At 56.3% G+C, this 21,426-nt stretch overlaps 1 protein-coding gene across 4 annotated transcripts in view; it reads right to left on the minus strand.

Annotated features, from left to right (window-relative positions):
* Positions 1-21,426, minus strand: part of ADGRA2 (adhesion G protein-coupled receptor A2) — a 35,315-nt gene that overhangs the window by 3,129 nt on the left and 10,760 nt on the right. The window contains exons 2-18 of one of the 4 annotated variants that reach the window (XM_043564281.1): positions 19,213-19,284; positions 9,109-9,180; positions 8,780-8,851; positions 8,553-8,624; positions 8,103-8,266; positions 7,480-7,693; positions 6,798-6,962; positions 6,001-6,199; positions 5,344-5,493; positions 5,057-5,218; positions 4,056-4,280; positions 3,643-3,859; positions 2,529-2,737; positions 1,721-1,848; positions 1,286-1,409; positions 679-824; positions 72-161 (exon numbers count right to left, since the gene is read on the minus strand). In XM_043564281.1, the coding sequence (XP_043420216.1) occupies positions 72-161; positions 679-824; positions 1,286-1,409; positions 1,721-1,848; positions 2,529-2,737; positions 3,643-3,859; positions 4,056-4,280; positions 5,057-5,218; positions 5,344-5,493; positions 6,001-6,199; positions 6,798-6,962; positions 7,480-7,693; positions 8,103-8,266; positions 8,553-8,624; positions 8,780-8,851; positions 9,109-9,180; positions 19,213-19,284 (2,481 nt within the window). The remainder of the gene's footprint in view (positions 1-71; positions 162-678; positions 825-1,285; positions 1,410-1,720; positions 1,849-2,528; positions 2,738-3,642; positions 3,860-4,055; positions 4,281-5,056; positions 5,219-5,343; positions 5,494-6,000; positions 6,200-6,797; positions 6,963-7,479; positions 7,694-8,102; positions 8,267-8,552; positions 8,625-8,779; positions 8,852-9,108; positions 9,181-19,212; positions 19,285-21,426) is intronic. The other 3 variants (XM_043564282.1, XM_043564286.1, XM_043564290.1) reach the window with 3 other exon arrangements.

The following is a 21,426-nucleotide window of genomic DNA, read 5'->3' on the forward strand; positions in this document are numbered from 1 at the left end:
CCTGCCAGGGAAGTAGAAGGCGTCCAGTGTCAGGGTGGGTGGGTTTGGGGCGGGCAGGCAGCGGCGCTCACTAGGGGCTGTGGTCCCGGTAGTTGTGGATGTTGACAGCAGCTGTGATGCCACAGATAATGAGTGGGATCCCTCCAGCGATCAGATAGAACCTGGGGAGGAATGGGGTTTGGGGATCAGAGAGATGGGGAACCAAGGGAATTGGAACCAGGTGCCCGGAAACCTTGACTCAGGGTCTCTGTCCCATCCTCTTTCCCCTTTAAATTCTGTCAGAATTTTTTGCCTGGGACGCAAGGCCCCTACGGGGCAGGCTCAGTAGATTCCTAGGGGACTTGGCCAAGACTGTTCTAAGGGACAGAGGCTAGAATTGCTCTCTCACCCTAAACACTGCAGAAATCAGGGTGCTGCTCACGTGGCCAGGATCCCTGTCCAATGAATGCCCTTTGGAGTCTCTTCCTTCCCTGGCTTTGTCATGCGGGAAAAGCCCTAAGGGTGCACCCACCCCATGGCCTTGGGCAACCTGGTGCCACCTAGGGCCTTTTCTCTTTGGAGCGTGATCTCCCAGGATCTTGGACCCACCCTGCATCCACCCTGGGAGGACAGAACTTGGTGTTCTATACCCGCCTCTGAACCCTTCACCCTTGCAAAGCTGACAATCGAGGCACGTACCGGAGCATGGGACGGGGAGCGGGCGGGGCAGAGTCCCCTTCTTGTGGAGGGGGCGCTCTCCAGGTGAGCTCCTTGTGGAGGACGCGGGCCTTCACACCCATCCAGAGCAGTGTGGACAGTGAAGAGTAGTGCAGAGTGACACCCACCTGCAGGGTGAGGCCACTGAGGCTGGGGGACAGGGCCGCTACGACTGGAGCCACCCCAGAGCCTCAGTGCGCAGCGTTCTCCCGCTCCTCCCAGGTTCCCATCCCCAGCTCTACCCAGATCCTCCTCAAGGTTCTGACCCCGTGGTCACCCTCTCGACTTCCAGCCCGGGGTTCTCTCCCACTCCGGAGACTTGACACCCCTGCTCTTGCTTTCTGGCTTGTACCTGACCTCTCCTTGCAGACCCCATTCTCCACTTTGAAGACCCATCTCATAGTTTCTGTACTTCTTACCTCCCCTCCTCTCATGCCCCCGACCCCAGCAAGGCTGGACACAACAGTGGAGCTGGGGCCTGTTAGCATGAGTCCCCTTTTCCCCCTGCACCCACAGACTCTGTGCCTAGGCTGCCATCACTTATCTAGGAGCGCCCCCCCGCCCCGCTCCAGCCCCTTCTCCTGCTTACTGCCTGGCAGACCGTCGGGTAGTTGGTGAGTGTGATGCCTCCTGCAAAGACGGCGGAGGTCATGGCCATGTGGAAGCACAGGTTCAGCAGCATGTGCCAGCCCTTCCGGGACACGTGGATGGAGCTGCCCCAGAAACAGTAATTAATGAGCCACTCCGCCCAAGATCAGGTCCATGGGGTCTCAAGGTAATTCAGAGAGCAAGAGGGAAAGGCAGATATCTATGTGCATACATGTGTGCGAGTGTGATAGAGGCCCCAGGGCAGGAAGGGCTTAACCCCCAAGGTGTGTTTTCCAGCCCTAGACCCTGCAAATAAGATGCTAGGCAAGGGCCCAAGAAAGTCATGTGGCCCCACTGGGGAAAGGAACACTTGGCCAGTACTTGGTGAGACCCACAGCCCTCCCTCCTCGCCCACCCCTCCTGCGGGCGCTCCCACCTGTGGTTGAGGATGTAGGTGATGATGGTGGAGAAGAGGCAGAGCAGCAGCAGGGCGGTGCAGGGATACACGACAGGGTGCAGCCCTGCCCCTGAGCCCCCTACCTCCCTGGGGAAGGCGCTCAGCTCCTAGAAAGAGTAGGAAAGAGGACGTATTAGGAAGCCAGGGGTAGAGGCCACCCCACGGAGTCCTGGCCAGCCCCCCAGGCCACTTTTCCTTTCCCCAAGCCCTGTCAGCTTTGGCCCCTAGTCTGTCCAGGTAGGTGAAGATGTAAGTGCTGTGAGTCCGCTCTTAGGAAGTCAGTCTTAGGCAGTGTTAATCATCTACTGCCTGCCTATTCTTCCCTCCTAGTCTCTTGCCCTTCCGGGAGCTTTTCTGAGCCTCATCCTGAAAATCAGGGATGAGGAAAGAGGTGGAAGTTTCTATCATCCAGCTGATCTGGGAGAGCGGGGTGCAAAATGTGGTGAGGGAGTGGGGTGACCAGAAAGGAGAAATGTTCCCAGATTTTTTTTTTTTCCACTTTAACAATCTGGGTCTCAGAGAGTGCAGGATGTGAAGACTGGGCTGGGGAGTTCCAGGTCCATCTCTTTCGATGAGCAGAGGCAGAACCTCCCTGTCTCCTGAAAGATGAAAAGGTGTGGGGAAGGCCAGAGGGACGTTTCCCCATGAGTCCTACAGTTACGAGGCCCGATAAGGCTGCTGTCCTCTCTGTAGTTCTCTGTGGCCCCAGTTGATCCGAACACCCCCATTCTCACCTCCCACACATTCCCCAGAGTTCTCCCAGCCTCTGGGCCCGTGTCACACTCACCATGAGCACGGCCACATTGCCCAAGTGCTGGCAGTGCAGGGAGCTGACGTTGGGCTGGCTGGAGCGGAGCTGGCAGCCCTCGGGGCTCCAAGCCCCGGGGCCACCCGGCCCGTCCTGGCTCCATCGAGCTGCCATGGGTTCGGCCCCTTCAGCCCAATGCCGTAGCGAGACGGCCACTGGCTCGGTCAGGTTCCCCACACCACAGCCACCTGCGGGAGACAGGGAGGTCCACACGGGTGGAACCGGGCTGCGGGGAGGCTGGCTGTATGGAACTAGGTGGCGGCGAGTGAACAACAGCCTGAGCGTTCACTGAACTTCCGCGGGCCGGGCGCTGGCTGGACTTCGGGACATGGTTAGGTGCCAGTTCGGGCCCTGCCTTCCAGGTGGTCAGTCTCACTAGGGTGACACAGGGATGGATCAAAATAAAGCACCAGGGGGCGCCTGGGTGGCTCAGTCGGTTAAGCATCCGACTCTCAGTTTCGGCTCAGGTCGTGATCTTGCGGTTTCCTGGGTTCGAGCCCCGTATCAGGCTCTGCGCTGGCAATGCAGAGCCTGTGTGGAGTTCTCTCTCTCTCTCTCTCTCTCTGCCCCTCCCCTGCTCACGCTGTCTCTGTCTCTCTCAGAATAAATAAATAAACTTAAAAAAATTTTTTTTAAAGAAAAATAAAGCACTGGGAGGTGGCCTGTTCCAAGTGCCGAATGAATGGTGGTAACCTACCTGAAAAGAGGGGACTCTGGGGCTGGGGTCAGGGACAGGAAAGTGGAAGGTACTTGTACTCAGGGAACAAAAGGTGAAGTGAGGATTCAGGGATGGAGGGAGTGGGGGCACCCGGAGAGGGAAAGTTGGCACCAGGTTAGGAGGTCGGAGGGAGGGAGGGAGGCCAAGGTGGGTCAAGGGTCTGTGTTTTTAACTCTTGCAATTTGACAAATCTGGGATATAAATCCCAATGTCTTCCTGAGGCTTTTCTCCAGAAGCCCTTTACAGGATGTCTCTGTCCCCTATCCTCCTGGGAAATGGGGTGTGGTCACTCTCCTCTGCCACTCCCCCAGGCTCTTAGGGGGTGCTGTGGGTGAGGGAAGGGCAGGAAGGGGTGTGGGGAGTTCAGCGCCTTACTGGTTCCTGCAAAGATGACAGGGGTGGCCACGCCACGCCTCTTGCCAGGCCCGGGGGCTCCGGGACGTGAGGTGTTGCCGTGGCTGCGGAAGAGGCGGCCGTTTCGGAAGACAAGCAGTTGCAGGGTGCAGTCTGGGGGGACAGGGGGAGCCAGGGCAGCCGGAAGGGACGAGAACAGACTGGGCGGCAGCTGGATGGAGGCCAGGGCCACGCTGTTCTGGGGGGACATCGGAGTTCCTCAGAGACATCTAGGACCCCCTAGGACTCCAAGGCCTAACGGCTCCCCCCTCCCCCCTCCCCTCTACCCCTTTTCTGGAGCAGCTTCCACTCACAGCACCCGCTTCCACGAGGCACCTGCATCTGGGCACATCCCCTCTTAGCATCCGCCCCCACACGCCTCCCCCAGTGCCCACCTTGATGTGGAAGGATGACAGAGAAATGCTGGGCCTCCCCGTGGTACAGCGGAAGCGGAGCTGCTGATCGGCCAGGGGCTCTGGCTCCGGGGAGGGGTTCTGGCCGGGGCTTCCGGGCCGTATGCCCAGCACTCCCGCCTCCCTTCTCTGGAAGGCTGTGCAGGTCAGCCCCACGTAGCTGTGTGGCTTGATGAGGTAGGCCTCCAATGCCACGTTTCTTGAGTTCTAGGGACAGGGAACTTGTCACTCCCCCCCCATTTGAGATCTGGCAGCTCTCTCTTGGCTTCCTGCTGAGACCACACGGTCCCTCTCTGCGGGTTTGCTCAGGCTGTGTCCCCCTACACATTCTTCCTTCACATCTTCCCAAGGCCTGGCAGTCTTAGGTCTGCTGCCGAGTCTCCCCTACCCCTGGCGATGGCACCTTCTTCCTCCTAAGACCTTTCCTCCCACTCACACCCTACCTTGTATCTTGCTCACTTCTCAACAGATACTAGTTCTGCCACCCCAACTAAACCATGGAGCAGGGTCCACGTCCAGCCTCCCTGTACCTCCGGAAGTGCCTAGCAGAGCATCTTGCTCCCCTGTGGTTGCTAATGGGTTCACAACCCACCCCTGGCGATCTCACCCTCTTTTCAGGGGACAGATATCTCCATCACTCCTCATTCCATCACAGTGCTGTCACCCTGATCCCAAGCCCCTCTAGTTCCTTGGGCTGGTGCTACGGTTCCGTTCCCCACTGTGAAGTCTTGCACAACTTCTCCCTCTCACTGGCCCCCTCTCCTTTGCACTGCTCCTGACAACTCGGAACTGAATTCCACTACACTGAGTCATGCTCTGTGCTCTGGCTAGCTGGGCGCACGGCAGGTGCATACTTGGAGGACTTGCTGCCCGAAGAGAGGAGTGTGTCTGTCCTGGCTGGCGAGGGTTGGCCCCCGTTGATTCTAAGGTCCCTCCCAGTGCGAGCCTCCCCAAGGAGCTTCCTCCCAGCTGACCCATATTACCACAGAGATGTGCTGGGCATGGGGGCTGAGGGCAGCCCCCCCGATGCGCTCCAGGGCACCCACGATGCCGCTGCAGGCCTTGTCTTCACGCTGGGCCAGCCACAGCAGGTGCTCGTCTACCAGCATCAGGTTGCTGGCCATGTCCACCATCACCTCCACCAGCTGGCAGGGGGCAGGGAGTCACTGAGGGCACGAGTCGGGTTTGGGGCCCAGGGGCGGGGACACAAGAGGCTTGAGCAAGGGACAGGGTGGTTAACAGGGGCCCCAGAGGCCGGGTTGAATCTCACCTCTTTGATCTGGTCGACATAACCCAAAAATTTTTGGATCATCTGAGCCACATAGACAACATCCATCATGTCCGAGAAGCTGGCCGCCTCAGCCGTGTACACCCGCAGCTGGTGGGCCAGGGTCAGCGCGTTGGAGGCGTTGATGGGCATCTGGGAGAATTGAGGGGAGAAAGGAGACCGTCCAGTTCTGCTCCTTCTCCCCGAGAACTGCCCCTAGGGGGCCCCCTTGTCTGTGCTGATGCTCAGGGTGCCGGTGCCTGGGGAGAGGGGTCTAGCCCACCAGCTGGGTCTAATCAAGACAGGAGGCACAAGGAAGGAATGAACTCAGGACTTGAGGCTGTCCACTCCGAACACCACTGGCATAAGGACAATGGGACGACCTCACGCTGTCCTTGTTTTCCCCCTTAAGGCTGTCCTTGCTGTGTTTGGGACTAAAGATGCTCGGGGTGGCCCTGGGAGGGGGTGGTCTGAATTGCCTGGAAGAAGAAAATTGAGAGAACAAGAGCCCCTCACTGCGCACGCCCACGGACAGGAGGGGCGGCGGAGTGGCCGTGAGGGGGCCTCCGGGCCCCGTGGGGCCAGCGGGCTTCTCCCCTTCCCGTTTCCCGACCCAGAGCAGACGGGATGCCCCCTGCCCCTCTCCTCTCCTGGCCTCACCAGCACAAAGGTGTAGAGCACGCGGGTGATGTCGTTGGTGTACAGACAGTGGGAGTAGTCCCCGGGCTCCCAGCGGCCAGCTCGGTCACACCGGCGGGAGGCTCGGGTGCCCGGGGCACCCCCGCTCAGGGGCACTGAGGTGAAGGGGTACTGTAGACAGGACTGGTAGGCTGTGATGCCGGCCAGGGTTCGAGGCCACCTGGGGGTAGAAGCAGGAGGCTGCTGTTGTCCCAGGCTCTTCCTTCCCTCAGAGCTAGGGTCCCTCCCCTGCCCTCGAGAACCTGGATGCTCAGGCCCCTTGGGACCTGGGGGAAGGCTTCAGAAGCGAAGGTTTGGACTGGCCTTCCAGGGGCTCCCGAGCCCCACCTTCTAACTCTGTGTGTGTTCAGAGTCGGAGCCCTGAGTTCAAGTCACTTAGCCTTGGCGCCCCTGAGTATTCTCAGCTGTACAACGGCGAGAACAGACCCGCCCTCACTGAGGGGGCCATTGGGATATTACGGCGTGTTTGTTGTGCGAGAGTTTTGTGTACTGTTAATGTAAGGAAGCAAACCAAAGAAACAAAAAAATCCACCCAAACTTCCTGTTCTGCACAGCACATCTCAGATGGGGAGTTCATACCAAAAGACAAGGGCTCTGTCAATACAGCAGCGGGACAGTGGCACTTGGAGCTGGACAACAAAAGTGCTGTCTGCATCTCAGAGCAGATGGGGAGACCCTGGTCACCAGTGTTGTCAGACGCAGGAGCGGGGGTGGGGGCTGGGAGGGGGGGTCCTCTGGGGCAGCAGAGGCGACCGCACCTGAAGTCCCCGCGGTTGTTGGCCACTCGCTCAGCCGGGCAGTAGGAGGCCGAGGTCTCCAGCACCACGATCTCCACCTTCTTGCTGGCATTGCCCTGGGCCGTGGACACCGAGCACTCCCACTCCCCTGACGCCCACACGCCGATGTGAGACACGGTCAGCTCGCTGCAGGCGGGCAGGGGGAGGGCCGGCTCGGCGAGGTGCTCCAGGTGGCCATGCCACTCTCCCTGAGCGCCCAGGCCCCATCCACCCGCGTCACTCTGGCCTAAGTGTGCAGGGCTTGAGCTTCGGGGTTCTTTTTCCTTTAACTGAGTGAGGAATACAAGTACATACTCCTTTCATTCCCATCGGCCTTAAGATATTGTTTTCCTGAGCTTCAATTTCCCTGTGTGTATCAGGGAGATAATAATACCTCTCTCGCAAGTCTACTGGAGAGATTAAGTCTGATAATAGAGCTTTTACATCGTAAAGGCACTAAAGAAAAGTCAGATGTGATCCTTTTTTTTTTTTTTTTTTTTCTATCAGGCATTTAATCTGTATTCCCCTATCCAGACCGTGAGTCCTGGATTTCCAGGCACACACACAAGCACACTCTTAACGCTCATGAATGTACTCCTAAGGACATCTGGGCACAGGGCGTTGGGCGGGCGGGGGATGGGTACTGTGGCAGCAGGGCCTGTACCTGGTGATGAAGGTGCAGTCATGGATGAGGCTCTCGGCCAGGAGGATGCCCGCCTGCTCGTCACCCTCCAGGGGGGCCCGGTTGTGGTACCAGCGGATGCGGGTGTCTTCTCCCAGGTAGCTGGCAGAGCACTGGAAGGGCAGTCGGTCACCCTGGAAGACCACTTGGCGCAGGGACGGGATAAGGTGGTGTGTGTGCAGCTCCAGGGCCCCTTCTGTGGGGGGGACACCAGGGCAGTGAGGCCCGCGTGCAGCAGTGTACAGGGGGCAGGGGCGTGGTGTGCAGAGCCAGGAGTGGAGCTGCACTGGAGCCCACTCTAGCTGGGGAAAAAGGGGCAGGAGAAAGCCCCTGGAGATAAGAGCACAAGGAGGGGGTGGGCGGGTTTGGGGCAAGCAAAGAAAAGCGCTCCTGTGGCAGCACATTTGTCACCCCAGGAGGTGGGACCCGATGCAAACATAAAGCAGCAGCCCCAAAGAAAGTTTAGGAACAGCTGATGGAGAAGGACCCCCAGGGGGATCTGAGGGAGAGGATGCCCTGAGACCGAGAGGCAGGGGGAGCCTCGAGCCAGTGGGGCCCTTCAGGAGCGCGTCTGCGCCAAGGGTGCAGAGTGAGGGCGTGCTTACCGCAGCGCAGCTGGGCCTCCTGGAGGCCGCCCAGGGCCTGGGCGTGGAGGGCACCGGGGTAGGCACAGAGCGTGTGCTCCGACAGCTGCAGGGAGCGATTCCGGGCCCAGGACAGCAGCCAGCGCAGGCGGCAGTCGCAGGTCAGGTACTCAGTGCCAAGATCCCTGCAGAATGGGTAGAGGGGCCACAGAGTAGAGCGGAGGGGGCGTGGGCTCAGGGGGTGGGGCTGGAGCCCTGGGAGGGAGACTGAGGCTGGGAAGGGCACATTTGGGTATGTGTTTGCCACCACCAGCCTGGCGATGGTGGGAAGGCAGGTATGATGCTTTCAGCCATTGCCTGTCCTGCCTATGCATAAGGCTGGCCACGGTGGTCATGATACTTGCATGTGTCCTTCCTGGGCAGAGAAAGGAAGCAGAGGTCTGAGTCCTTGGGCTGGAAATAGATACTCACACAACCTTAAGGGCTGGCAGCTCATCAAAGACCCCAGGTTGCAGACTGGAGAAGATGTTTCCAGATATGTTTCTGCAGGGGGGCAGGGAACAGTGAGCCGGGATCTCAGGGTCTCCCTGAGCCAGAGGAGGGAGGAATGGGTGAAGGGAACACAGGGGACTCTGAGGGTCTGGTGCTGCCCTCCCTCCTCCCAGGCCCCTCCTCCCCACTAACTGCCCCTCACTTACAGTCGGAGAAGCCTGGGGAGGCCCTGGAAGGTCTCAGAGGTGAGACAGCCAATCCGGTTGTTGGATAGATCTCTAGAGAGACACACACACAGCCTCAGCAAGCTGGCCGCGTAGCAGCACGTGGATCCACTTGTGGGGGACACAAGTGTGTGGCCGGGGCTCGTGTGGGGAGTAGGATGAACAAGGAGATGGGCTTGAGGTGTCTCCTCCATCAGCGCCCCCCGCCCCAGCAATACAGCGTGTTGGGGACAGGGGCGCTGTGAGTGGGGAAACGAGAAGGGACCCAGGGGACCGTCCCCAGGGCTAGGGGAGCAGGACATGCCACTTACAAGCGCTTCAGCTCTCCCAGGCCCAGGAAGGCCCCGGGATGCACTGTGCTGATGACATTGTTCCTCAGGTCCCTGTGGGAGGCAAGTGGGAGTACTCACACCTCTGCCTGTCTGGGCCACATGCTTTCCTGGGGTGGAGAAGCTTCACTTTTACCAGACAAGAACTAGATTTCCTTCTAAATCTCCTCAGCGCTGGTTGGGAGGCTGGATGAAGGATCCCACCCCTTAGACGCGCCTCCGCGGCCCACCCCAGCTACTGTCAAGGGGTGCTGGTCAGAAAGGTGTCAGGAAGCATATGGAAGCCAAGAAATGGGGTGGGGCCACCTGGGACACAGAAGCAGCGCACGGTGGAAGCAAGGAGGGGAGCCGGCACTGAACTGGGAGCCGGGAGCCCTCGCTCCAGGTCGCTCCAATCCGAGCTACCCAGGATCTCACAGGGGCTGCTGTGTGCACCACTTGAAAATGGATGTGAAAGTCTTTTGTAAATTGCTATCCAAAGGTACGATCTCCTGGAGTGTGGCACTGGGGGAGGTATTTTCATAGCCATCCTGTCCATGTTGATCTCTCCATTTGACAGGTGTGGAAATGGGTCAAGCAGCTGATGACCGCATGGGTGCTGACCTGGGTCTCTGATTCCAGGGCACAACCATTACTGTCCTCCTCCCCACCCCACCCCCCGCCCCGCCCAGCGATCCCTCATTCTTCAGGTGAGGAAGGCAAGGCTGAGGGGGTAAAGGTTTGTCCACCTGCCTTCCCACCATGGTCTCCTAGGAGCCCACAGTACTGAGGGAAAGTGGCGAGGGAAACACCATCTCTGGGCTGAGCCCGAGCAGGTCCAGACAGAAGAAGGTGGTGCGCCCCCCTCCCCACCCCCCAGCACCTGCCTGCCCTCCAGGGCTTCACGGGGGCCAAAGGCCACCCACCGGGAGGAGCAAATTGTCCCAGGGTCTGGTTGCTCAAGCTCAACCACACAGCCACACTCCAACCCTCCCTCCCTTTTATCACCTCCCCCAGTGGTGGCAGGGTAGAGCTGAAGGGGCAGTTCCTGCCCACTGGGGACCCACCAGTGCCTACCTGGTCCCAGCTCAAAACCTGGCAGACTGGCAGCTATCTGGGACCACTGAGGACCAAAGTGAGCACTGGCCCACTGGCTGCATCCCATCCTCTGCTTCCTGGGCACAGCCACTGGTATCTAGACCACCAGCTGGCCACTCACCCAACTACTCAAGGACCACCGGAGTCTTTCCTGAGCCCGCCCAGCACGAGTGCAGCCTCACGGAGTAATGCGCCAGGAAACCTCCCTGTTCAGCCAGACTGCCTCCCCTCCTGGGACCGTAGGCTGGGGGCTGCTGCCTCCTTGTTTGCTCCCTTCATTCCATGGTGCTCTCTGTGCATTCCCACCCCACCCCAGGCATCTAGGTAGATTATGAGGCAGAGGGCAAGGGTGGGGGATTCCTGGAGTAATCAACCTGTCAAAAGGGCCTGTGCAAGAAGGTGGAGATTGACAGAGATATCTGGGGCCAGCCTGCTTTCCAAGGCCCACCACCCTCCAGCCCAGAATGACACAGGGCGCACTTGGCCCTGCCTGCCAAAGTCTCAGGGACATCTGTGGATTATGGGCACGAGGGGGTTAACTAGCCGCTCCCAGCTCTGGGAGAGGAAATGGGTGTCCAGGATGGAGGGGGGGGTGCCATCCCACCAAGGGGCCTGTTTTCGCACAGACAGTCCCAGCTGGGGACAAAAACACCCAGAGAGAGAGAGAGAGAGAGAGAGAGGAGAAATAAAACACGTTGCTTAGTCCCGCCCATGACCAAGGGTCCTCATACCGGAGCTCCCTCTCATACCGAGGACGTGGCCTCCATAACCCCCTGTCCCTTGAGAAAGAAGGGAAAGTCAGCAGAAGGGGCCAGCTTCCTCAAGAAGGGATGGCTTCCATACCCAGGCATGCTGGTAGTGCCCCACCGGGGACTGTGCAAGTATGCAGACCCTAGATGCTCACGCAGCATGGACACTGGAGAGGGACAGGAAAGGTGCCCCGCCTGGCCTGGGTTGCCCTTCCTGCCCGGCACCCCCCTTTTGGCTCCTTACTCTCACAGCACCCCCTCCAGTGCTGTTCCAGCATGTGCCCCCTGGCCCCTGTTGGGGTCTGGCCATTCTCAGGGCTCTGCCTCCCACCCCCACGCGGGGGACGGGCAGAGGGAAACACATTCCTCATTGTGTCACTTCCCTTCATGGGCTGCCAAGGGGCTGAGGCCGCAGCCCCCCGCCCCTTCCCTCTCTGCTCACTGTGTTTATTCTCATTTCCTCCCCGGCCCCCCTTGAGAACCCCCACCCTGCCTGCCCCACTGATGCTCTGCAGATGGGAGCAAGGCGGCCACTCGGGCCCCAGCCCCTTCCTGCCCTGGGTTTCCTGCAGCCCAGAACCACAGGAGGGGGGTGGGGGCTGAGAGGGGAGCTTCCCCCCGGGCGCTGGCACTCCTTTTCCCTTGCCTCACACCCACAGAGTGGCTTTAGGGGTGACCAAGGCAGCCTTTCCAGAGCCCAGGCAGGCCAGGCCTGAGTCTTCCCTGAGGAGCATAGGCCGGAGGCTGCTCACTGATGGGGCTGATGGGGTCATGGACCCTAAGGCAGGGGAAGTGTGGCTCTGGGGCTGTACCCTCTCTAGCAGCAGGAGGAAATACTATCATAGAACTTGGATTTTTTTTTTTTTTTTTTTGACCAGCAAGGTCCCTATAGGTTGGTGCTTCTCGCTTTAGCACATGATTTTGAAAATCTGATGATGGCTATGGACTCCTGCTTCAGAAAATGCACTACACCCAACACTGTATGATTTCTGAGGGCTTGTGGCACCCAGGTTACAACCCCCTGTTCGGGATTGTCTAAATCCGATCCCTTCATTTCTTAGCTGAGGTCATGAGGATGAACAGATGTTTCTGTGATGTGGAATCTCTCACTTTCTCCTTGCTTCCACAGAGCCCAGGTCTTGTAGGCTGGGAAAGTTGCGGTGTATGGATGGACCCTCCCCTCCCCACCACCCCTCGCCCAACCCAGAGCAGGCTACCTTGACTCTAGGCAAACCCTTCTCCCTGTACCTGTGCCAATTTGGAGGAGAAGGACCCGATGGCAGAAGTCAGGCATGGGGGGTGGGGGTGGGATTCCTGAGAGCAAAACATACCCTCTACCCTTGGGAAAGCTGGAGCTCAGGAAGCTGAGTGTGTAAGAATGAGTGTGTGAGCATCAGCAATAAAGGGGCAGATTAATAAAGTGGACTTCGTAAAAACTTAAAACTTTTCCTCTCTAAAGGACATCATCAAGAAAGTGAAGGACAACCCAGGGAATGAGAGAAAATCTATATCTGATAAGGGCCTTCTATCTAGAATATATAAATATATAAATGAGAGAAAATATATCTGATAAGAACCTTTATCTAAAATATATAAAGGACTCTTCCAACTCAATAATGAAACAACAAACCTGCTGGAAAAAAAAATGGGCAAAGGATTTGCATAGACATTTCTCCAAGGAGGAGGCAGAAATGACCAAATAATGCATGGAAAGATGGTCAGCACCATTAGTCATTAGGGAAATGCAAAGAAAAACCACGATGAGCTCTCACCTCACATGCACTGAGATGGCTATAATACAAAAAACAGGCAACAGCAAGTGTTGACGAGGGTGTGGAAAGACTAGAACGCTTATGCATTATTGGTGGCAGTGTAAAATGGTGCAAGCCGCTGTGAAAACCAGTTTGGCAGAGGAACTACAGAACCCAGGTGCATATCCAAGAGAAGTTCACGGAAACCTGAACGCAAATGGTCGCAGCAGCATTATTCATAAGACGGCCCAAAGTGGGAACATCCCAAGTGTCCATCAACTGATAATGCATGCGTGCTACATTCACACAACAAAATATTAGGCCATAAAAAGGAATGAACTGCTGATATATGCTATAATATGGATAAACCTTGAACACATTAGGCTAAGTGGAAGAAGCCAGCTATAAGGGATTACACATGACATGATTCCATTGATAGGGAATGTCCAGAATAGGCACATCTATAGAGGCAGAAAGCGGATGCTTCGGGCTAGGACATAGCAGGAGGAATGGGGAGTGGCTGCTCATGATTCAAGGTTGCTTTTTGGAGACGATGAAAATGCTCTAAAGTGAGGTCGTGGTGACTGCACGACTGTGTAAATATGCTACAAAGCATCGGATAGCACACTTGCAGTGGGTGGACTTCACGGCATGTTAATTACACCTCCCTAAAGCTGTTAAAGAGCCGGTGTGCGAGACAGAGCGTGCACGTGTGCTCGGGAGCGCGTACCGCGTTTGGACAGGGTTGGGGCGGGCCTCAAGTTGGCTCCCTCTGGCCCCCACAGACCTCCCTGCCTGTGGGTTTAGAAACCAAATTATAGGTTCGGAGGCCGCAGAGCAGCTTTCCCCGGGCCCTCCAGGACTTCCAGGGTTCACTGGAAAGTGGGGGCTGGCCTCCCCCCGCGCTCCGCCCCGCAGGTATGGGGGCTGTCTAGGGGAGGTCAGGGAGAGGATCCGGCTGGAGGAAACCTAGATGGTCTGGGGCTCTTCTTGTCTCTTAGGTCATCCAACAGGTATTTACTGAACATGTACACTATGCCAGGCATCGGTGCTACAACAGCAAGCATGAGGTCTGTCCCCGAACCCGTAAGCCTCCCTTCCCAGCCCTCAGCGGCTCCCAAGTCGGCAGCTTCTCTTCTGCATTCCTCCCCAGTGTGAGTGGGGATGGGAAGGGGAAGAAGGCGGGGCCAGGCGGCCTTGCTCTTGGCCCCGCCCACAGATTAATGGAAACCACCTGGCGGGTGAGCAGCGCTCCACCCCCAGGTCCCCCCCACCCCCCATTCCTTGCCATCGTTCCCATGAGCATCTGCTTCTAATGAGTGCCCGGCACTGCTGCATACCAGCCCCCGGGGCTCATTAATCTCATTAGGCAATGACAAATCATCCTGGGGCTGACCAGGCTCCCCTCACCAGGCCCTCTCCTCCAGGCATGCACAAGCCTCTGCAGGCTTGTGTCCACACACAGCCACTGACTCGCCTGCATGCCCAGGCTCTCTCCCTTGGCCTCTTCTGGGGGCTGCCTGTCTTGTGGCCCACTTGGTCCCCGTTTGGGGGGCTTCTCACTGTGATCGTGGCACCCTCGGAGCCCTGGAAGGTCTTCTGGTGGCCTGCTCTCTGTTGAATGCATGTGGTGGGGGATGTGGGCAGAGATGCGAGGGACCAGAGGAACGGGCCATCCGTGAGTATTTCTGGCGCCCATGTTTCAGCTACCTGACTGTCCACCCAAGGCTGGGGCACTCTGGGCAGATCCTATGCAACGAGGGGCTGCCGACATAACATCTTGCAATTTCACACTCTTCCGAGAAGGGAACAGAGTGGCCATTTACTGACAGCCCTTGCTGTCCCCACAACAGCCTGTCCAGGAGTCCCACACTGCCCTTTTCCAGGGGAGAAACCCGAGGCTTGGACAGGCACCCGGAAAGTAAAGGGTAGAGGCAGGATGCAATCCCAGACCTCGCTTACTCCAGAGTGGAGTCCTATGCCCTTCAAGACCTCCCCACCCCAGAAGTCTTTCCTCCGCAACGGACAGGCTTGTCCATGCCAAGGGGAGCTGGGACACAGAGGGGAGGGCTCAGAGACAGGGTTTCTCACACCCATCTGGACGACTCTGTACACTCCTTGGCCATGAACTGCTCTGCTGGACCCTGTTTCAGGTTTTCTTGGCCAACAGAGCCCCACAAAGGGTGTCCCCCATCTCTCCTCTCACCCAGGTGCTCTCTGGAGCACCTGTCCTCCACTGAGATCATCTCAGGCACGTTCCCACTTGGCGCTCTCTCTGTACTCCTCCCAGCCTCAAGGTCCTGCTATGCATTAACCAGGCCTACTCCCCCCATACGCTTATACTTAACCAATTTTCAAAGGCCAGAGGGGCGCTCAGCACAAGGAGGCAATGATGGCATTTTTTGCAGCCCCGACCTGCCATTTCCATTATTAGGCCAGGCCCCAACCCTCCCACGGGACTTGCTGCTCACAGGCTCTGGGATGTTAGGCTGCCATGGACTCAGCTGCCCAAGCCTGGACGTCTGAGCTTGCCAGCACAGAGAGATCAGTGTTTCCTGGCACCAACTGCACGCCAGGCCACAGCATCTCATTTGTGATGAATAGGCCCACAGTCTAGGGGTCATCTGGTCCACTGGTTCCCAACCCCGGATGAGCATGAGAATCGTCTGCATACCTTGTAAAAAATTCCCAGGCCCCTTCCAACCTGATGAATTAGCATCTCTGGGAGTGGGGCAAGGATCTCTCCCCATCCCTGGGATAGTGGGACACTGGTTTTTGATGACTAAGTTTTATGTGTTCATGTGGCCAGGCTATGGCACCTTGTAACTTACTCAAACATGAATGGAGGTGTTGCTGTGAAGGTATTTTGTAGATGCGACTAAAGTCTACAAATCAATTGACTTTAAAGGAGATTACCTTTGGCAATATGGGTGGGCCTCATCCAATCAGTTGAAGGGCTTAAGATTAGCAAAAAAGTTTCCCGGAGAAGAAATTCCATCTCGAGACTAAAGCATCAACTCCTGCCTGACTTTCCAGCCTGCTGGCCTGCCCTACAGATTCTGGATTTGCCAGCTACCACAATCACACAGACCATTTCCTTAAATTAAATCTTCTTTATAAAGAACTAAAATAAAATAATTTCTTTTTTTATTTTTATTAAAAAAATTTTTTTAACGTTTATTAATTTTTGAGACAGAGAGAGACAGAGCATGAACGGGGGAGGGGCAGAGAGAGAGGGAGACACAGAATCGGAAGCAGGCTCCAGGGTCTGAGCCCTCAGCCCAGAGCCCGACGCGGGGCTCGGACTCAGGGACCGAGAGATCGTGACCTGAGCTGAAGTTGGACACTTAACTGACTGAGCCACCCAGGCGCCCCTAAAATAATTTCTTTATACAGATACACACACACACACACACACACACACACACACACACATCTCCTATTGGTTCTATTTCTTCTATTTCTCTGGAGAACCTGACTGATGCAGTGATCAGCTGGGCTGGAGATCCTGGGCTCCTCTGGCCCCTGCACTGCCTTCTATCCTTGAGAAGCATGAGCACCTACTGAACACAGCACACCCCTCTGCCCAGAGGCCTCCCCTCTTCTGGAAAGCCTGGCTGCATCATTGGGCGCTTTGATTTTTTTTCTTTCTCAAGCAGCACCCGTGGGTATCATACACACACACACACACACACACACACAGACACACACGCACACACCAACATCATAAAGTTTAAAATCCATAATGTGCCTTACAAATCACCCTGTCCCCCCTTTTTTTACATATGAGGAAACTGAGGTCCCAGACCTGGCACCCATGCCGGCATCGCTCTGACTTCATTTCCTACTACCCCCCATTAACATATCCTTCTTCTTTTTTTTTATGTTTATTTTTGAGAGAGAGAGAAAAAAAAATGATGAGTGGGGGAGGGGCAGAGAGAGAGAGAGCAAGACAGAGCGAGACAGAGGATTTGAAGCCAGCTTTGCACTGAGAGCAGAGCCCAATGTGGGGCTCAAACTCACAAACTGAAATCATGACCTGAGCTGAAGTCAGGCGCTCAACTGACTGAGCCACCCAGGAGCCCCAACATGTCCTTCTTCTGCTTCTCAGACCCACTAGGCATACTGTGGATGTAGGGCCTTCCCCTCCAGATTCTTCCCTTCCTTAGGTCTTGGGTTCAGTCACCTTGTCAGCGAGTCCCTCCTTCACCTCGATACATAAAGTAGCAGGCTTCCCCTCTGCCATTGCTTTCTCCCCCCTTCACCCTGCATTGGGTTTCTTTGTAGTACTTATCATTTCCTGATACCTTTGTACATTTATTTGCTATTTTCCGGGTCCCATCAGTTGAGGGTAAGTTCCATGAGGGCAGGCACTTGGTTTGCTATGTTCACTCCCAGTGCCTAGAACAGAGCTCAGCACACAAACAGGGCTCTAGAATGAAGACCTTGGATGATTCCTAACCTCCAAGCAGGGCTCACACTCAGGATTCTGACTTCTCATCTGTCTCCTGCCCCGTGTGCCTGCCACGCCACATGATGTGGCAGTCAGTCATTATTCTTTGACTACTCTCATTTTTCTCTGATGGCTTCCCATGCTTTGAAAGCACCTGCCATGCAGTGACCTGAGTCTGTGGTGCTGTGGGGGGGGGGGGGGGGGGTTCAGTGTGGTGGCATGGGTGGGAAGGGAAGGAGGGAAGGACTGTCTTTTTTCTTTATCAGAACGTTTACTCTCATGAGACTGAAGGATGAGAAGCAGGGAGACCCCTGTGGGTCTTTGATAAAGTGAGAAGGTAAAGATGGGAAGACGTCAGTGGGGCCACGGGAGGCTCAGAGCAGCTCTCGCTGGAGCTAAGAAGGGAGAGCAGCTCTGGGCGGTGGTCAGCTCTGGTGGGGGCAGGGCAAAGGGCTGGAGGCAGCTCTAGTTTGTCATCCTCCAAAAGATCCCTGGAAGGAGCGCAAGGTTTCCGGCCCCCCAGCCCTCTAAGACCAAGCCTGGGCTGAGTGCAGGAATCCGAGCATCCGCACGCTTAATTGCGTGTGGGAGGTAAAAGCTTTCCCTATTTGTTCGGACCCAAGGAGACTTTTTAATAGCAGCTTGGTGGCAGTCCTTTCTACCTTGTCTGGACCACCCTGCCTGTGAGCTGCAGAGCAGATGGTAGAGGGACCTGGTCACGGAGCTGTGTGCTTGCACAGTCAACATCCTGAGACCCCCTCCCACCCAAGCATGCTTCAGATCAGAGAGAACGTCCTCTGCCTTTCCACCCGGAATGTGGGCTTGCACCTTCCACCACTACTAGCCCAGCCAGGCCTCTGAGCTTTCCTTATGGCCCTGGGGACTCTGGAGGAGAGGCTTTCCCTTCCCCTGTGAAGTGGGTGGTAATAGAGATGATCTCATAAGATCATGGTCATGGTTAACGATCTAAACTCCATGTCATGTAGATACTGCATCCCAATTGCCCTTGAATTTTCCAGCCCTCACAGATCAGTGAGGTTCCTCCTTTGGGCATTAGGGAAACCCCAACCTCCTTAATTCTAACACATGTGGCATTGTCGTAGTCTCCACTAGACTGTAATCTCTGGCTCTTTGAGAGCAGGCTTCCCCCTGATTCTTCTGTATCCCCCATCACACTGATCCAAGCCTGTCGGGTGAATTGGTACTAGAGGAGCAGGGGCCCTGTTGAAGGATTTAGGTGGCAGCAGAGGTAGGAGGAGAGAGGGTGCCGAAGGGGCAGAAAGAAGCGAGGATAGGGCTCCAGGAGGTACGGGGGCCCAGATGTCCTGTGGGAGGCAGGACCTAAAGCTGTCATACAGGCTATGGTTCCTGGAGCTGGTCAGCTGAACAGGGAGTTGACAGAAGGGCTCATTTGGCAGGTTAAGTAGCTTGCCCTTGACTGAGTCAGGTCCCCAACTCTGTTAAAAAAGTTCTTTCTGGCCAGCGGGGTCCTTGCAGTCCTGAGTCCAAGGCCAGCCTGCCTGGGCCTGTAGGGCAGGACGCAGCTCCAGACCAGGGCAGTGCGGGTGGGGGCCTTCTGGATGTAATCCACTTTCCCACCCTCGGCCCAGGCACTAGCCCCTTGGGGCTTTGTCTGTTGGTTTGTTTGGCTGGGGGGAGACAAGGAAAGAGGCCCCAGTCACACTAAATCCTCCTCAGCCCTTTATGCTGGGCCCCCAGCTGGATGGGGGAGATGGCATCTGGCCAGCTAAGGGGCTCAGCCCTCACAGCTAATTGCTCATTAAAGAGCGTTAATGAACTTCCCTTAGCCCCATCCTTGCCTAAACCAGTGAGGCTTCCCTACTTCTCGCTGCCATCACTGGTTGAAGGAGCTGGTCTCTCTCTATACCCTTCACCTGGTGGTCAAGTCTCACGGGTCTGACTCTGGGCCCTGCTTAGCCAGCAGGTCCTAGGGTTGAGAAGTCCCTCAGCACCCAGTGTTCCCCTCCTGCCTGGACTGACTTTTTGCCCATGACCGTTATCCCCCACCTCCGCCCCACTTTGCCCCAACACTTACAGCTTCTCCAGCAGGGACAGTCCCAGGAAGGATCCATTCCGCAGCCCAGTAATCTTGTTGTTGCTCAAGAGCCTGAAGGAACAGAGAGAATACAGACAGGAGAACGTGCTATTACAAGCCAGAAAGTGTGGCTGGAGCGGGGATGCAGTTTCACCACTACAACCATGTTGCTTTCTGTGTAAATGGTGCCCCCTTTCTTGTAAATGGTGCAAGACAGGAGCCCCACCCCCTCCAGGAAAGAGCCAGGGAATGGTTCAAGCAGATTGGTTAGCCCACTGAGCCCCAAATTAGATATTTCACCTGCCCTGGGTTCCCTGCCATGGCCCGCATCTGACTCAGGACTCTATGTAAGTGGGCTGAACGGGTGTCAAGTTGCAATGGCCCCTTTACACCTTAGAACCACTGCCCGAGCCACAGCGCCCTCCTCCTGCCCTCCAGGGCTCTTTCTCAGGTCTTCAGCCCCATACCCTGAGGAGAGTGGTAGGGGGAATGGTCTGAATTGGGTCAGGGCTCTGGCAGGTGGGAACAGGAGGTCCAGTAGGTATGGAGGCAGGTGGGAGGAGCTGCCCATCCTTGGGCAACACTCTGTGTGTGAGCCGAGGACTTCACAGGAGGGGACTGTTCCCAGCCCTCGAAGGCCCCCAGTTCAGAGGGACTGCATACCCTTGCCTCCCTCAGCCTGGCTTCGGCCTCGACAGAAAACCGATAGAGCCCTGTGCCTGGTGGAAGCCCGGGCCTTGGCCTTTGCCTCTGCCCACTCTGAGTTCTGTTTATTTATTTGTATTTAGAGGGGGAGGAGAGGGGCCCCAAGCTACTGACTAAACCCACTCTGCCCACCCACTTAGCCTTTCTCTGCCAGACTCCCTCCCTGGGAGGAGGAAGTTCCAGACCAGCCAAAGGGCTCATCCTTTGAGTTAATTGCTTATTAAAACGCTTTAATGAGCCTCTCAGCCCAAACTCTTGCCTGCTCTGGGCTGAAACAAAGGGTTTCACTTCTTTGCTCCTATTGGTGGACATGGAAAGGCCAGAGTTGTAGGTCTGGAATCTTCTCTCGAGTGGGCAGCCTCTGGGATGGACAGTAAAAGAGATCTTGGGGGACGGGGGTGGGGACAAGGCATGCTAGCAGCTGTCAAGAGTTCTGCCCACAAGCTTACTGGAAGTGGGTAGGTGAATATATCAAGACAGGTGTGAGATGGCCCCAGACAGCTGACATTCCAATACTCCACCTTCAAGAGGCTCATGGAGGACAGACAACGGCCAGGATGGAGGCTAGAGTGGAAGGGGGCTCCCTCCCTTCCCTGCTCTCCAGATAGACCCCTCCCACCCTTCTGGTCCCCAACTAAGGGTCCTTTCAACAGTGACACTTCCTATCAGGGCCTGAATAGTGACTGTGTGAAAGCGTTGCGGGGGAGGGGATGCTGGGTTTCCAAAGGGCTCACACACACACACACACACACACACACACACACACACACCCTTGACATTTCAAAAAGTACATCACAGTTGTCATTATATTAGAACTCACATTGACCCCTTTATTCTCATTTTATGGATTAGGATGATTTTAAAACTTTAAAAAGTTTACTTATTTATTTTGAGAGAGAGAGCAGGGGAGGAGCAGAGAGAGAGAGCAGGGGAGGGGCAGAGAGAGAGGGAGAGAGAGAATCCCAAGCAGGCTCCGCACTGTCAGCATAGAGCCTGATGTGGGGCTTGAACGCAGAAACCAAGAGATCGTGACCAGAGCTGAAACCAAGAGTCAGACACATAACCAACTGAGCCACCCAGGTGCCCCTGATTGATTAGGATGATTTTAAATCACATTACACATGGTGGTTATAAATCATAAATAATCTTGTCAGTTCTTAGGGCCTCTAATAGTCTCATTTAGGCCCTGGTGGGGCTGCAGGGGCTCCCTCTGTGGTGACGGGCTCTTGATGGTGTGACTTTTAAATCAAAGCCCACCTCGCCTCATCTCTTGTTCATTCCCTTCGTATGCTCAGAGTTTGAGGTTTAGAGGTTGCATTAAATGTCAGAGAAGGTGAGAGAGGACCCCTCGGTGTTTTTAGAAGTGTCAGGAAGAATAGTGCAGAAAGGGCATAGGTTTCAACCTCCCCCCCCCCCAACCCCAAGGGTGTCCCCCAGGGACTGCCCCCTCCTTGGGTTTGTGGGGAATGGGATGCTGATAAGTCTGAGGGTACAGGGGAGGGGGAGGAG

Source organism: Prionailurus bengalensis, chromosome B1 (genome assembly GCF_016509475.1).
Source record: "Prionailurus bengalensis isolate Pbe53 chromosome B1, Fcat_Pben_1.1_paternal_pri, whole genome shotgun sequence".
Classification (NCBI taxonomy): Eukaryota; Metazoa; Chordata; class Mammalia; order Carnivora; family Felidae; genus Prionailurus; species Prionailurus bengalensis.